This window comes from Crassostrea angulata, chromosome 9 (assembly GCF_025612915.1).
Source record: "Crassostrea angulata isolate pt1a10 chromosome 9, ASM2561291v2, whole genome shotgun sequence".
NCBI classification, from domain to species: domain Eukaryota; kingdom Metazoa; phylum Mollusca; class Bivalvia; order Ostreida; family Ostreidae; genus Magallana; species Magallana angulata.
Window position 1 is genome coordinate 4,190,962 of NC_069119.1, and position 14,704 is coordinate 4,205,665.

Below are 14,704 nucleotides of genomic sequence, written 5' to 3' on the forward strand. Positions count from 1 at the left end.
AATTAGTACACCAATAGTTAAAGTTGCATTAACTCCAATTAACATTGTTCAAATACATGTATAAAAGGAAAACTCTTCTCAAGGTGAAAATGCAATCTGATTACAAATCTCTACAAAACTGCAGAAAGATCTGAGAATGACCAATTGGAGGCCATGCTCCGCAATGTCATTATATTAAAATTATTTGCATGAAGATAAATATATCAATCAATAACAATACATGGAATTGTTAACAAGTCAGCTATAACTTAATTTTAAAGATCACTTAAGGAAAAGCATAACTTGAGATCCAATTGGTTAATTTGAAGTTCAATTAGATGACCTGGGTTGTTGTCAGATCTCTTTGCACTTTGTGTTATTGCAGGGATCTGTATTATAGATAGACTTGAGGTAATGCTAAATGTAATGGTACATGTAATGTATTGCAATGCATTTCATGCTTTCAAAGTAATGCTAGTGATGTGTAATGCCACAAATTTTACATTACAATTAATGGCAGTGTAATGTAATTTATGGATAATTTAGATTAATCAGATTGAAAACAAGACTTTGTTGCATATTAAGTCTCCAGAAAGTTAATCATTAAATCAAAGGGGTCCATAGAAATTTAAGTTTCAAGCTACCTTTATTATAAAAATGGGATATAAAAAAAAATAATAAAAACAATACACGAATAAACGTATTAAATTTTACATTTTATTCTTCATAAAGTAGTAACAACAGTAACAAATATCTTTGTTGTAAATTAAGAAGAAATAAAAAATAAAAGAAATTGATGTACAAAACATCATGGTATAATTCATCCAAAACACTGTATATAGGTACTAAAATCATCTATTTGTAGTACAAATTTTTCTCCATTGATTCATAAATACAAAATCACTCATTCATTTCAACTCCTGCACACACTTCAACAATCTGTAAAAGACTTCAAATGGACAGTGAACATAGGGTACAAACTGTTACTGCTGTTGGTCACTGTAAAACTAAGACTACATTACAAAGACTAATTTCACTTATAAATGTACTTATTACTTTCTCAAAAATAGAGAAATATAAGCTCGTTCATATATGAACACAGCACATGTACCAGTACACTAAATATTGATATACTCCCAACATAGTTCAATGCAGTTTCAAAAATGCTGCTGTAATACTTGGATCACAAGTATATAACATATATACACTGTAGACTAATTTTATCTATGGATTTCTAAACAATAGAAATAAAATCTACAAGAGATACATGAATTGGTACATGTAATTGACGGGCCTGTCTACATCACTGTAGGAACTTGACATGTTGGAGGTATATAAAATCAACAGATATTCAATTACTAAGGATATGGATGATGAGCAAAAGAACAATAACAATCTCAAGCCTGATAAATAGAGTACATATAACATATGCAAAACATTAATCATTTCAAATTGTTCCAAATTATGAGAGAGAGAGAGAGAGAGGGAACTGTAAAAAAATGTAATGATGGTACTTCACTGCTTTAGGACCAAGTTGTTTTTACACTGGCTTGTTGACTGGATCAGAAGTGCAACATTTTCTATATTATAAAATTTTCAAATTAAGGTAGAACTGATGTCATTGAATAGGTTTGATAGACTCAGTCATCTGTCTGGGTCTGGGACGACACATGCACCTTTTCCTTTTTCACTTGACATTTGTTTGGCCACTCTTCACCTACAAATTGACCAGGGCGTAACTGATAGAATTTAAAGATTCCAGAAAGATTGCTAGAATAAACAAGAGGCCCAGGGGCCACATCGCTCACCTGAGCAACAATTGCCTTAATTCTGATCAAATTAGCATTACAGTATCAAAATATCTTGACAACTGAGTACAGTAGATCTTGCTAAAAAAAATTTTTAGCTTTTCTGGCCAAATAGTCTTTAAAAAGAAGATTTTGAAAGATTTTCTCTATATATTCCTAAGTAAAATTTCACACCCCATTGTGGCCTCACCCTACCCCTGGACTATTATTTAAACAAACTTGAATCTATATGATCTAGGGATGCCTCCACTCAAATTTGGACTTTCCTGGCCTAATACTTCTGAGAAGAAGACTTTCTCTATATATAAAAATGTATCCCCCATTGTGGCCCCACCCTACCCCAAGGAACCATGATTTGAACAAACTTGAATCTACATTATCTGAGGATGGTTACATGCCAATTTGAGATTTCTTGGCCACATAGTTATTAAAAGAAATTTTTAAAAAGATTTTCTCTATATATACTCTTATGTAAAAATTGATCCCCCAATTGTGGCCCCACCCTACCCCCGGGGACTATGATTTGAAAAAACGTGAATCTACACTACCTGAGGATGCTTCCATTTTAATTTGAGCCTATCTGGCCTAATAGATTTTGAGAATAAGATTTTTAAAGATTTTCTCTATATATATTCCTATGTAAAACCTTATCCCCCAATTGTGGCCCCACCCTACCCCCGGGGATCATGATTTGAAAAGACTTGAATCTACACTACCTGAGGATGCTTCCATTTTAATTTGAGCTTTTCTGGCCAAATAGTTTTTGAGAAGAGGATTTTTAAAGATTTTCTCTATATAATCCTATTTAAAACATGATCCCCCTATTGTGGCCCCATCCTACCCCCGGGGACCATGATTTGAACAAACTTGAATCTACACTACCTGCCGATGCTTCCACTCAAAGTTGAGCTTTCCTGGCCTAGTAGTTTTTGAGAAGAAGATTTTAAAGATTTTCTCTATATATTCCTATGTTAAACTTGATCCCCCAATTGTGGCCCCATCCTACCCCCAGGAACCATGATTTGAACAAACTTAAATCTACATTTCCTGAGCATGCTTCCAATTTAATTTCAGCTTTTCTGGCCTAATAGTTTTTGAGAAGAAGATTCTTAAAGATTTTCTCTATATATTCCTATGTAAAACTTGATCCCCCAATTGTGGCCCCACCCTACCCCCGGGAACCATGATTTGAACAATTTTGAATCTACACTTCCTGAGGATGCTTCCATTTAAATTTGAGCTTTTCTGGCCTAATAGTTTTTGAGAAGAAGATTTTTAAAGATTTTCTCCATATATTCCTATGTACAACTTGATCCCCCAATTGTGGCCCCAACCTACCCCCGGGAACCATGATTTGAACAAACTTGAATCTACACTACCTGAGGATGCTCCCATTTTAATTTGAGCTCTTCTGGCCTAATAGTTTTTGAGAAGAAGATTTTTAAAGATTTTCTCTATATATTCCTGTGTAAAACTTGATCCCTCTCTTGTGGCCTCTCCCTACCCCCGGGGACCATGATTTGAACAAACGTGAATCTACACTACCTGAGGATGCCTCCACACAAGTTTAAGCTTTTCCGGCTGAATAGTTTTTGAGAAGAAGATTTTTGAAAAATACCAACAAATTTTTAATAATTCTCAATTATCTCCCCTTTAAAAAGGGCGTGGCACTTCATTTTAACAAACTTGAATCCCCTTCACCTAGTGGTGCTTTGTGCCAAATTTGGTTGAAATCTGTCCAGTGGTTCTTGAGAAGAAGATGAAAATGTGAAAAGTTAACAACGACAACGACGACAACGACGACAACGACAGACAACGGACAAATTGTGATCAGAAGAGCTCACTTGAGCCTTTGGCTCAGGTGAGCTAAAAAATTCAACCTTTTTTGCATTAAGGGAGAAAAGTTACCTTAAATTGAGTTTTAAAAAACCATCAGGTTACTTTAATTAAAAGAATTTAAGGCTTTTATAAGGGAGAAACATAAACATAAATGGCAGAAGATGATATACCAATTATTTCAACATCAGACCCTGAATCAGCTCCCTCATCCATCTCTTGTTTGGGAAATACTGTAAAGAGAGGGATATAGTGTGATTATAGGGCAATACTGAAAGGCACTGTAACATGATTATAGGGCAATACTGTAAAAAGAGGCACTATTATAACTTAATTATAGCCCTGGCAATACTGTAAACAGAGGCACTATCATAACTTAATTATAGAGGCAATACTGTAAAAAGAGGCACTATTATAACTTAATTATAGAGGCAATACTGTAAAAAGAGGCACTATTATAACTTAATTATAGAGGCAATACTGTAAAAAGAGGCACTATTATAACTTAATTATAGAGGCAATACTGTAAAAAGAGGCATTATAACATGATTAAAGGGCTATTTCTGTAAAGAGAGGCACTTACTACTAGTAATAATAACGTGATCATAGGGGCAGTACTGTAAAGATCGAGAGGCACAATAATGTGATTACAGGGGCAATACTGTAAAGAAAGGCACTTAGTTATAATAACGTCATTATATTAAGGACACTATTGTAAAGAGAGGCACTTAAATATGATTGTAAGGGCAATACTGTAAAGGGATGCATTATTATAATGTTATCATAAGGGCAATACTGTAAAAAGAGGCACTATAATGTGATTGTAGAAACAATGCTGTAAAAAAGGGCATTTTAACATGATTAAAGGGCCATTACTTTAAAGAGAGGCACTTAGTAATAATAATGTGATTATATACTACAGTAAAGAGAGGCGCTATATATAACTTGATTCTAGGGGCAGTGTAACTCTATAGAGAGGCACATTTATTTGGGGTTTCAGAATAACAGACTGTATGTCCATTGGTCACAACTCAAATTGTACACTTAGTCTAGTTTCAAAAAGGCGAACCATTGAATTCGCCCCTGCTTTATAATTGCCCATTTCGCTCTTGTTGTCATTTAATGGGCAATAAACAATGTATTTACTTATCTCTCTTCAAACACAACATTGCCTGGGCAAATTTAGGACCAGGCAAAACTGTTTGCAAGTCAAGAAGGGCGAAAATTACACGAGGTGAAAATAACCCTGTACACAGTAATTTGGAACAATTTTTCTGAAAATGCACAATTCAATGTCTCAGCCTGTTGTATTTAATTAAAGTCCTTAGGACTTTGAGGCGAGTGTAGAAAACAGCTTGTTAGGTTGTGATATATATAAGATAAAGGGTGGGTGAAGGAGAGTGGAAGAGGGAAAAAGACTGTTAATTCTCTGTCATAATTTACCTTCTGGTTCCTTCTTTATTTTGGAAGTTCCCTGAAATAATCAGATAATGATAGAGTTGGAAATAGAATTATAAAACAAATAATAAAATGCACACATCAGATACTGTATATTCGGATTTTTTTGTGTGTCAAAAAGTTTGCGACAATGGGAAAAAATGTGTATTTTTTTTATTTAGGTCAGTCATTTTCGCAATTTATCAAAAAAAATCTAATGGCAAACAACACTGGATGTAATTTCAGTGTACTGAATATTTTGCAAATATTAAATCATCACAAAAATTACCCAATAAAGGGTACTTAATACAGTACCAACAAGACACAATCTTACATGAAGCAGACCTCAACCAAACTCGGGTCAGCTCTCTGGGTACGCTTAAGGTCTGCCTTGGCTGAATTTTCAGAATTAATCTAAAATCATATCTAAATCTTATTCATTTCTATTAAAAGCTACAAGTTTATGCATTTTTAGAACAAATGACCTTGAACTTGCACAACTGACCCAGGGTTCATGACAACACATCCTCAGGTCATTAGCAGTCCTAAGTGTGGAGTAGGAACTTCTGAATCAAATGTTTCTCCATAAGAAAAATATGGACCAGACAAAATTTTGCACTTTTCCTTCAAGTGACCTTGAACTTGCCCAAAATGACCCTGGGACAAAATCAAGACAAACTCTCTGGTCATAAGAAATCTTCCCATAGGAAAAGAAAAAACAATTGATTCAATATCTGACCTCACAAGAACTGGAAGACTTCACTTCAGAATTGTCATCCTCATTGTCGGACTGCTCCTACAATTCAAAATAACTGAACTGTGTTAAATTATGGGATAGTACTGCAATATTTAGGTAGCCATAGGATATCTGTTTTGCTTAATAACCATTTGATAACGACACATCGCTTTTTATTTATGTCAACATCTCAACATTGAAGGTAAAGTAATTAGTAACCATTTTAACATCTCCACATTTAACAAAACGTTACACTGATATGGTCTTGGTTTTGCTGTATTCTGTTTAATGTTTGATATGTGGTGGCGGTTCACGACATAAATCAAACACTGATATTGGTAATAAATTTTACAATTCATTATTAAGTATTTTTTTCTAAAGAAGAAAATCAAGGGAAAGTTTAAGGTCTGATTTATAGGTGCAACTTACATAAGTTAGATATTTATCATAAATTAACTTGATCCAAAGGGTTGGACTTGTCCAGTAGCCACGGACTGATCAAAGTAGATGTACAGACGAGTGATCAGTGACCACTCAATCACTTGAAGTGTCAGATTTGGTGCCAAAAACAATTGCTTTAATCAGTTTTTTGGATTGAGTCATACTATTATATACTTTACAGTAATACTTTACAGTAGAAACATACATCTGAGGATAGCGGCCTTTTACCGCCAGGACACCTCTTTCTGATCAAAGGGGAGTGTTGTTGGGGGCAGCTTGACCGATCCAACAATATCTGTTTAACAACTGTAACATAAAGTACAAATTACCTAGATCTATATCACAATCAAACAGAATCAAAGATCGATAGGGAAACAGATTTTTACTAATCAAAAAAAATAATATTCAATTATTACTTGTAACAAAAAAAATTGTAATACTATTTACCTAAAATACAATTTACTTATGATCATGACATGCATTTTCATTTATAAATTGTAAACATGTGTTACATGAATTTAACATTTTCAGTGTATCATGCATGGGTCTAGGAAGAACTGCACCCTCCTCCCTGGAAAACTCAAATTTCTAAAATTTACATAGTAAAATTACTGAAATTATGCCCCCTTCCCCCTCATAAATGGAAAAGTTTTCTGGATCCACACATGAGTGAATGTTATAATTAGTATCACATTTTTAGAGTCTAAAGGCATATGGTTATAGTGGTACATAACAGTGTTGGTACAAAGAACACAATTTAATACCTCTAAGATAGTTCTGGGCTGACAGGATCTCCGGCCTAGAGGCCATCCTCTTAACATTCCTGGGAAAAAAAGATAAGGAAGAGAAGGGTCTAGCAGAGGAAGAGGAGGGTCCAGCAGAGGAAGAGCAGGGTCCAGCAGAGGAAGAACATGGTCCAGCGGAGGAAGAGGAGGGTCTAGCGGAGGAAGAGGAGGGTCTAGCGGAGGAAGAGCAGGGTCCAGCGGAGGAAGAGGAGGGTCTAGCGGAAGAAGAGCAGGGTCCAGCGGAGGAAGAGCAGGGTCCAGCGGAGAAAGAGGAGGGTCTAGCGGAGGAAGAGCAGGGTCCAATGGATGAAGAGGAGGGTCTAGCGGAGGAAGAGCAGGGTCCAGCAGAGGAAGAGCAGGGTCTAGCGGAGGAAGAGGAGGGTCCAGCGGAGGAAGAGGAGGGTCTAGCGGAGTAAGAGCAGGGTCCAGCGGAGGAAGAGCAGGGTCCAGCGGAGGAAGAGCAGGGTCCAGCGGAGGAAGAGGAGGTTTCTGAAAAAACAACAGAAATTGGAGAAACAGACCACCCAGCAAGGGCCTCATACAACACCGAGTCATATGGTAAAAAACATTAAGGGGCTTTATGCTTTGTCGATCTCTTTTAGATGAAAATTTTTGTATAAAGATGTAGGTACATGTATAAATTTTCAAGCTTGAATATACTTACACGGTTATTGAAGGCAATATTAATAAATAGAGAATAATACGTACCTTTTTTTCATATTACACTAATTTCAGCCAGAGGGCAGAAGGCCTTATATCTGTTATTGGTCAACAGCTGTTACAGGGTATATAATTGGTATTCATTATAAATGGTATGAAATATTATATTTATAAAAAACTTAATATAGTGATAACATATTGAAGACTTGTTCTATGCCTTAATTCAATGAAGACATAAGAACGTGTGAATTATGTCAGACAGTTTTTTGTGACCTATGGATCATTGCTTTAAATTTGTACCTAATTCTGAAGTGGAAAAAATCAGAGGAGTTCCAGGAGGGGTGCGATACGGATTAGTATCAGCCCTGCAGATCAAAATCAGCCCTGTGGAATCAGTGTCAGCCCTCAAGACTAATATGGGTATCATAAAGTTAGCTTTGTTGCATATGCAAAACCCCTGAGTGTATTGAAGTACTCAATAGCAAAGCTAAAATGATAACTTGTGGCCAGTTTAAGAGTCCGAGAGCAACATATCTTCAAAGATGGCAATGTACAAATTCCCTTTGTGACCTCATTCCCCCCCCCCCCACCCCCCCCCCCCCCCCCATCTGACCCGAACAATATGCTATAATCTTATACACTAACTTACTTCTGTTTTAATTGGAGCAGACCTATCCCGTTTTTTGAACAAAATTGAAAGCCCAGCTTCACCCAAGGATGTTTTGTGTTAAATTTGATTGAAACTGGCCATTGGATTCTTTAAAACAAGAGATGTTTGTGAAACACTTGTGCCCCCTCCCTTGGGCGTACATTGTCAGAGTGTGTAACCTCTACAAAAATGAACAAAAACTGCAAATAATTGGAAATTTTCTTAGTTTAAGGGGCATAACTCTGTCAAAAATTGCTTGATCGTTCCATAATCGAAGGTAGATATTGTTATGTTAATCTGTGTACCAAATTTTATTTCAGTATCAGTGCAAAAAAAAAATTGAACAAAAAGAGTTGGTTGAAGTTGACTGACAGACAGACAAAAAGACAGCAGCAATTAATGCCCACCCTTATTGGAATGGGGGCAGAAAAGTGTCACCTGGTTAAGAGGTGTGTTACTGTCACTTAATTTATCGGATCTCACTAATTGCATGGTTGGAGCCTTGGTCCTGTGTCAGAGGTCTTGGGTTCATGTCCCTGTTACATATAGTGCCCATTAACACATAAAACTTAAACATTTTCCCTGGGAACATGATTTTTTCATTTTTGTACTCGAAGAACTCAAGAACAAATTTATGCTATGAAAGGGACTATTTCACTGTATGGTTAACAGATGTGTGACTATGTAATGGTGTCAGATCAGATCACACTAGTTGAGTGGCCCAAACACTAGCCTGGCATGCCAGATATCCTGGGTTTGAGTCCCAGTTAAAAGATCAGTTGATATATCAGACACATTTTATTTTCCCAATTTGAACCAAAATGTCAATGACATGTACCGGGTATATGATTCTTTGACCAATTACATTCTTCTAATGTGACAGACAATTACCTGATTACTAATTGTTTACCTATAATGCGGATTGGGCCAGCACTAGATGTTTGATGTTTGATCCGGACATTACTGAAAAAGAGAGAAATTTCTTACAGACATTGATAGATCATTTAAAAATCATTTAATTCTGTAAAACATACATTGTACCATTCTCTCTCTCTCTCTACCTGATTTCAATCCTTTGATTTGGGGACGTCTTTGAGATTCCCTAAAATGATCAGAAAGATCGATTTCATCGTTTGTTCATTTCAAGTACTAGATATCATCAAAGAAAGATGACCAACAGGAAGGTGACAGACACATCAATGAAAGGAGCATGCAAAGGAGACAGTGATTGGATTAATGGACTTAAAACTTTAAGTCAGGGAACACTTTATTTACTGGAGTCAAGTAGCAGATTGAAGAAATATAAAAGAATACATGTTTACTGTCTAATGTAGATATGTGGCTGGAGTGTGAATCAAACCCGGGACCCCTGCTAATATTTAGTCAGGAGCTCTGCCACTGATCGAGCTAGCAGGCCGATACTCACAGTCCGTAAGGCCCCAACTACTTACAAGGAGAAATTCAACTAAATTAACTTTGGAATTATATAGTCATTTTACATCTATGAATAAAATTCTCCTCTATTTCTTAAGAAAACTGATTGTGATTCATAATTTATTTACTTTACTTACTCATTATGATCAATTCATTAATTAATTAAGATATACATATATTAAACAGTTAAATGCTTTCTTTGATGATTCATGAGGGTTATGAAGGTTGAAGAAAAAATTTACAAAACCCTTAAATTGTCTCTACCTTCATATTGCACATGAATCACCAAAGAAAGCGTTTTATTGTTAAGAAAATTTTATTCATATTACTATTCACTGAATTCCTTATAATACACGAGACTAACATCTTAGTTCCATGATCTTGCTGTTTTGAATATAAAATCGTGAACGCCGAGCTCAAATTTATCCTTATTTCTTGCAAATCTCAACTCTTAAAAATAATGACGAGTTTTTAAATCTGCAAAGGGTGCATCTAGCAATTTTATGCGATATTAATTCCTTGCATATAATTAGGAACCTACAATAATTGGGTTAAAAAATGAGTTATAGCAGATTAAATTTTTTTTTTCATAAACCACTTTTACTCACTTGGGCGAATTCCAGTTTTCTCTTGGCTGTGCCCTTGACCTTGATGACTACCGGAGGTTTATCTGGCCTTGGGTCTGTTTCAAAAAACAAAATAAAACTATTGAACAGAATGGTCAGCAAGGGCACCAATGACCTAATATTACGCCACAATTTCCGATACTTTCAAACTGCAAAAATGACAATACGCAGAAATTATATCTTTGGTAAAGTTTGTTAACTTACTAGAAACTTTTTAAATTACATAAAGTGACAGATGCAAAAAAAACAAGAGGCTTTCATGCCTAAACAGTCACCTGAGTACCATATCTCATGCATAGACTTTACAGCCCGCGAATGAATCAACGATAACCCTTAGCCCCAGGAGGAAAAAAAAAATCTAAAATATGTAATGATGCCCCCCCCCTCCCTTTCCTGCAACAGGGACAATGAAATCTATAATTTTAGAGCAGTAAAATTTAGATTCATTCTAAATCTGTAATATGCAATTCTCAGAGGGCTTTATACTCTTCCTAAGAATGCATTAACTGTTCTTTTAATGTAAAAACAGGCTAAAGATTTGTAACTAAAATATTCTCTCTTTCCAAGTAAGAAAAAATGGAATGAACTGATCTCTCTTTCTCTCATGTGCACACAGATTCACATAAGAAAGCTTTCTCTCTAACATGCACACTCGTTCATGAGAAATGAAAATGTCCTTTCCCTCTTTCCTTCTTTCTCTCTCTAGATGTCTCACAATCTCTCCTCCTAATTCTGATTCATATGAAATAAAAACTTGCTTCCACTCTTTTTCCTTTTCTCAAAAACTAAATTAGATGAATTAAAACTGTTCTCTCCTATCCATATATCTCTCATGTGCACAGATGAAAACTTTCTCTCCTTCTCTCTCTCACATGCACTAACCCATGAGAAATGAACTCTCTCTCTCTATTTCTCTCTCCTCTTCATAATCTCTCACATGCACAGATCCATGAGAAATGAAAACTATCTCTCATCATTTTTTTCATATGAGAAATGAAAATTCTTCCTGTCTCTATCATGCATATTGATTCATAAAAAATAAATACTCTCTTTTCCCTCTCTCATGTGCAAACACATTCATACATGAAAACACTCTCTTAATCTCTCTCTCTCTCTTGGAAACCTTTTCTCTCACATGCACACTCATTCATGAGAAATGAAAATGTCCTTTTCCTCTTTCCTAGTTCATTCCCTCTCTCTAGATCTCTCACAATCTCTCCTCTTAATTCTAATTCATATGAAATAAAAACTTGCTTCCACTCTGTTTCCTTTTCTCAAAAACTAAATTAGATGAATTAAAACTTTTTTCTCCTATCTATCTGTCTCTTATGTGCACAGATGAAAACTCTCCTCTGTCCCTCTTTCTTTCTCTCTCTCACATGCACTAACTCATGAGAAAAGAATGAACTCTCTCTCTCTTACTCAGATTCATGAGAAATGAAAACTCTCTTCATATTTTTATATGAGGAATGAAAACTCTTCCTCAGTAGCTAGCTCTCTCTCTCTCACATGCACACTGATTCACTAAAAATAAAAACTCTCTTCTCTCCCTCATATATGCACACTCAGATTCATACATGAAAACTCTCTCTCTCTCTCTCTCTCTCTCTCTCTCTCTCTCTCTCTCTTACACACTGGTTCATGACAAATGAAAACTCTCAAAACTTTTCACATTTCAAGATGTAACAATCAAAGCATTATGAAATTTTGTTTTTCATCTCTGAATGTGTTGACCCACTACCAGCTGAGCATCAATATGAAACTGATGGCCATACTTAAAATTGTGTCAACATTTTGTCTGTATACAGACTAAAATACTGTAAACCAACTCGAATTCCCCTGTGAGAAATTTACGTGATGACCCTGTTATAGCCAATATTTCTCGCTGCGAACTAATCATCAAATATCTTTTGTAACCTATTCATAATAATTTACATATTGATTGCAAACATTGGTTATCATGAACATTAGTTTTTTTCCAGTAAATCATAAAAATAAAGTTGTAGCAAATAATATTGGTTTTCACTTAGCTTGCAACATCACGTGACAACCGATACTGAAACAGGGATTTCACACTGTCCAATTTGGAAACTTTTACAGTAAAACTTGTTTAGTACAAACAGGGATATAGCGAATTCTCGGATATGATGAAGTTTTTTTTGAGTCCCCGGTAAAATTTTTAACAAATCTTAGCAAAATTTTATGGTTATAACGAATTCGGATATAATTAATTAATGATATAGCGAACTCATTTTGAGTCCCGTAGAGGTGAATAATAACGAAATTTAACACCTTTACAATGAATTTCTTTACAGTTAAAAGGTTTGCACTACCATTTAACATAACAGTTTGAAGGAATTTATTTTCATAATTATTTTTCAATTCCCAATCCGATTTTTAAAGGTATCAAAGTAATGTATTTTTATTTTAAGCCTCAGTTAACTAAAATTATAGTCTGATGAGAGAATGTATAAAGTGAATTCGCAATAGTTAATATTACAAATTCATTTTATGGATATAACGAATTACGGATATAACAAAGTAAATCCATTGGTCCCTCAGACTTCGCTATAACCGAGTTTTACTGTAACTGCATTGAAATAAAATTGCATAATTTTAAGATTAAGCATTGAATCATTATGTTTTGAAACATGTGGTCTCATAACTGCAACAGTGTGTGCATACAAATTGAATAACGTGCGCTTGCGCGTTATGAAAATTTGTTTGCACACACCGTTGCAGCTTAAATGAGACCACATCTTTCAAAAAATAATGATTCAATGCTTATATTTACGTTTTATAGCATTTATTCCTTTTCGCAAACATTATTTATTTTTTAAAAATCTCTGCCTTATTCAATGAGTAATGTGCAATTAACAGAAGAGCCATTGGAACACCTGAATTATGCTGACAAAAATTAGATTCTAATAACACAATTTTATTTTTCATTCTGTAATTAGATGAATTTACTTTTGGTATACTAAGAAATTAATCGATTGATATATTTAACTGTTGAAAAATATTTACATCAATGAAATAATAATCAGCGTAAGTTTAATATCTGTTTGTAATCGGGTTTGTCGCGAGGAGAGTCAGTCATGCTCATCAAGAAATAATGAAGGGAGACTGAATGTATTAATTCGCAACAGATTTGGTGATTGGGTCTTCTGTGTTATGCGTAAATATCGCTCAAATCAATCAATGCAATGTAATAGGGGGAAAGAAAATAAATATAGCTTTATATACTTGAAATACCAATTGAAACATTTCTTTCTTTTTTCTACCATTTTGTGGCAATATGTATTGTTTGTATTTAGAAATTAAAATTTGGTAATTCAAAAATGGTGTTACATGTACATTAAAAGTTTTATATTTTACATCAATAACTAAATATCATGTACAATGATTACCATTTACAACATATTTCTGCAGTGTCAATTGTGGTGAAGGGGAATAACTCTTTCAGGACCTTGAAATTATTCTTTTGATATCAGAGATATCCTCTTTGCCAATAGTTAAAACAGTAAACTATGTGCTGTGATTTAGCCATATTTATTTATATTTTGAATATATCATGATGAAAAAAATTGTTAATATTGATAACTTTTAATAAAAGTTATCAATAAAAGTTTTATGCTGATAAGCATTCATTATATATTCCCAGGGTTTTATCCCTGTATTTCTATAACTGGAATAAAGTATGTCTTAGGAGCCTTTAATTAAGTCTTCATTGCATGGTCAGCGGTACTTACATGTATTTGTTCAATACAACCCACTGTTAGATTAAGTTAGATCAAGAAATCGGGAGGGGGAATGTGAGATAAGGGGGCCTGTTCTAAAGCGTGGGTCTTGAAACTTTTTCCAGGATAGAGATGTCGAGGAAATCATTTTGTTTGCCAGGGGTTCAGAGGCAATTTTCGGTAATTTTATTCACTATGGCAATTGAAACAATCATAATTTTTCAGTTGGGGGGGGGGGGGGGGAGGGGTTCGGCGATCAACCCAACTCCCATCTATAGATGCCATTCGATCAACAGCTGATCAATGGCTATGGAATAAACGGGTGGCAGAGGTAACCTTTGATGTACTCACCTGTCGTTGACGGAGACCCCGCATCATTGACATAAATAGATATTTCTATTTTTTGTGAATGCCGAGGTGAAGACATTGTATCACTCCTACAAACTAAATTCCCCGCGCGCGCAATGACAGCAGAATGTTTCCCCACGTGCAAAAACCCGAAGAAGTTAAATAAGTACGAAATCCCAACGAGGTCCAATAAAAACTATTTAAAATGATAGTAAGTCTTTTTTT

General features: G+C 35.0%; 2 protein-coding genes across 2 annotated transcripts; both read right to left on the minus strand.

Annotated features, from left to right (window-relative positions):
* Window positions 1-187: 187 nt before the first annotated feature.
* LOC128163842 (uncharacterized) lies at window positions 188-7,119 on the minus strand. Its single transcript, XM_052827511.1, has 6 exons — window positions 7,002-7,119; window positions 6,443-6,543; window positions 5,800-5,856; window positions 5,067-5,097; window positions 3,797-3,856; window positions 188-1,696 (listed from the first exon to the last, which is right to left on the minus strand). Exons 1-6 carry the CDS (start codon window positions 7,045-7,047, stop codon window positions 1,620-1,622), a joined length of 372 nt encoding a protein of 123 aa, XP_052683471.1. The 5' UTR covers window positions 7,048-7,119; the 3' UTR covers window positions 188-1,619.
* Window positions 7,052-10,684, minus strand: LOC128163258 (uncharacterized). Its single transcript, XM_052826800.1, has 4 exons — window positions 10,675-10,684; window positions 10,374-10,447; window positions 7,149-7,511; window positions 7,052-7,060 (listed from the first exon to the last, which is right to left on the minus strand). Exons 1-4 carry the CDS (start codon window positions 10,682-10,684, stop codon window positions 7,052-7,054), a joined length of 456 nt encoding a protein of 151 aa, XP_052682760.1.
* Between the last annotated feature and the right edge of the window lie 4,020 nt (window positions 10,685-14,704).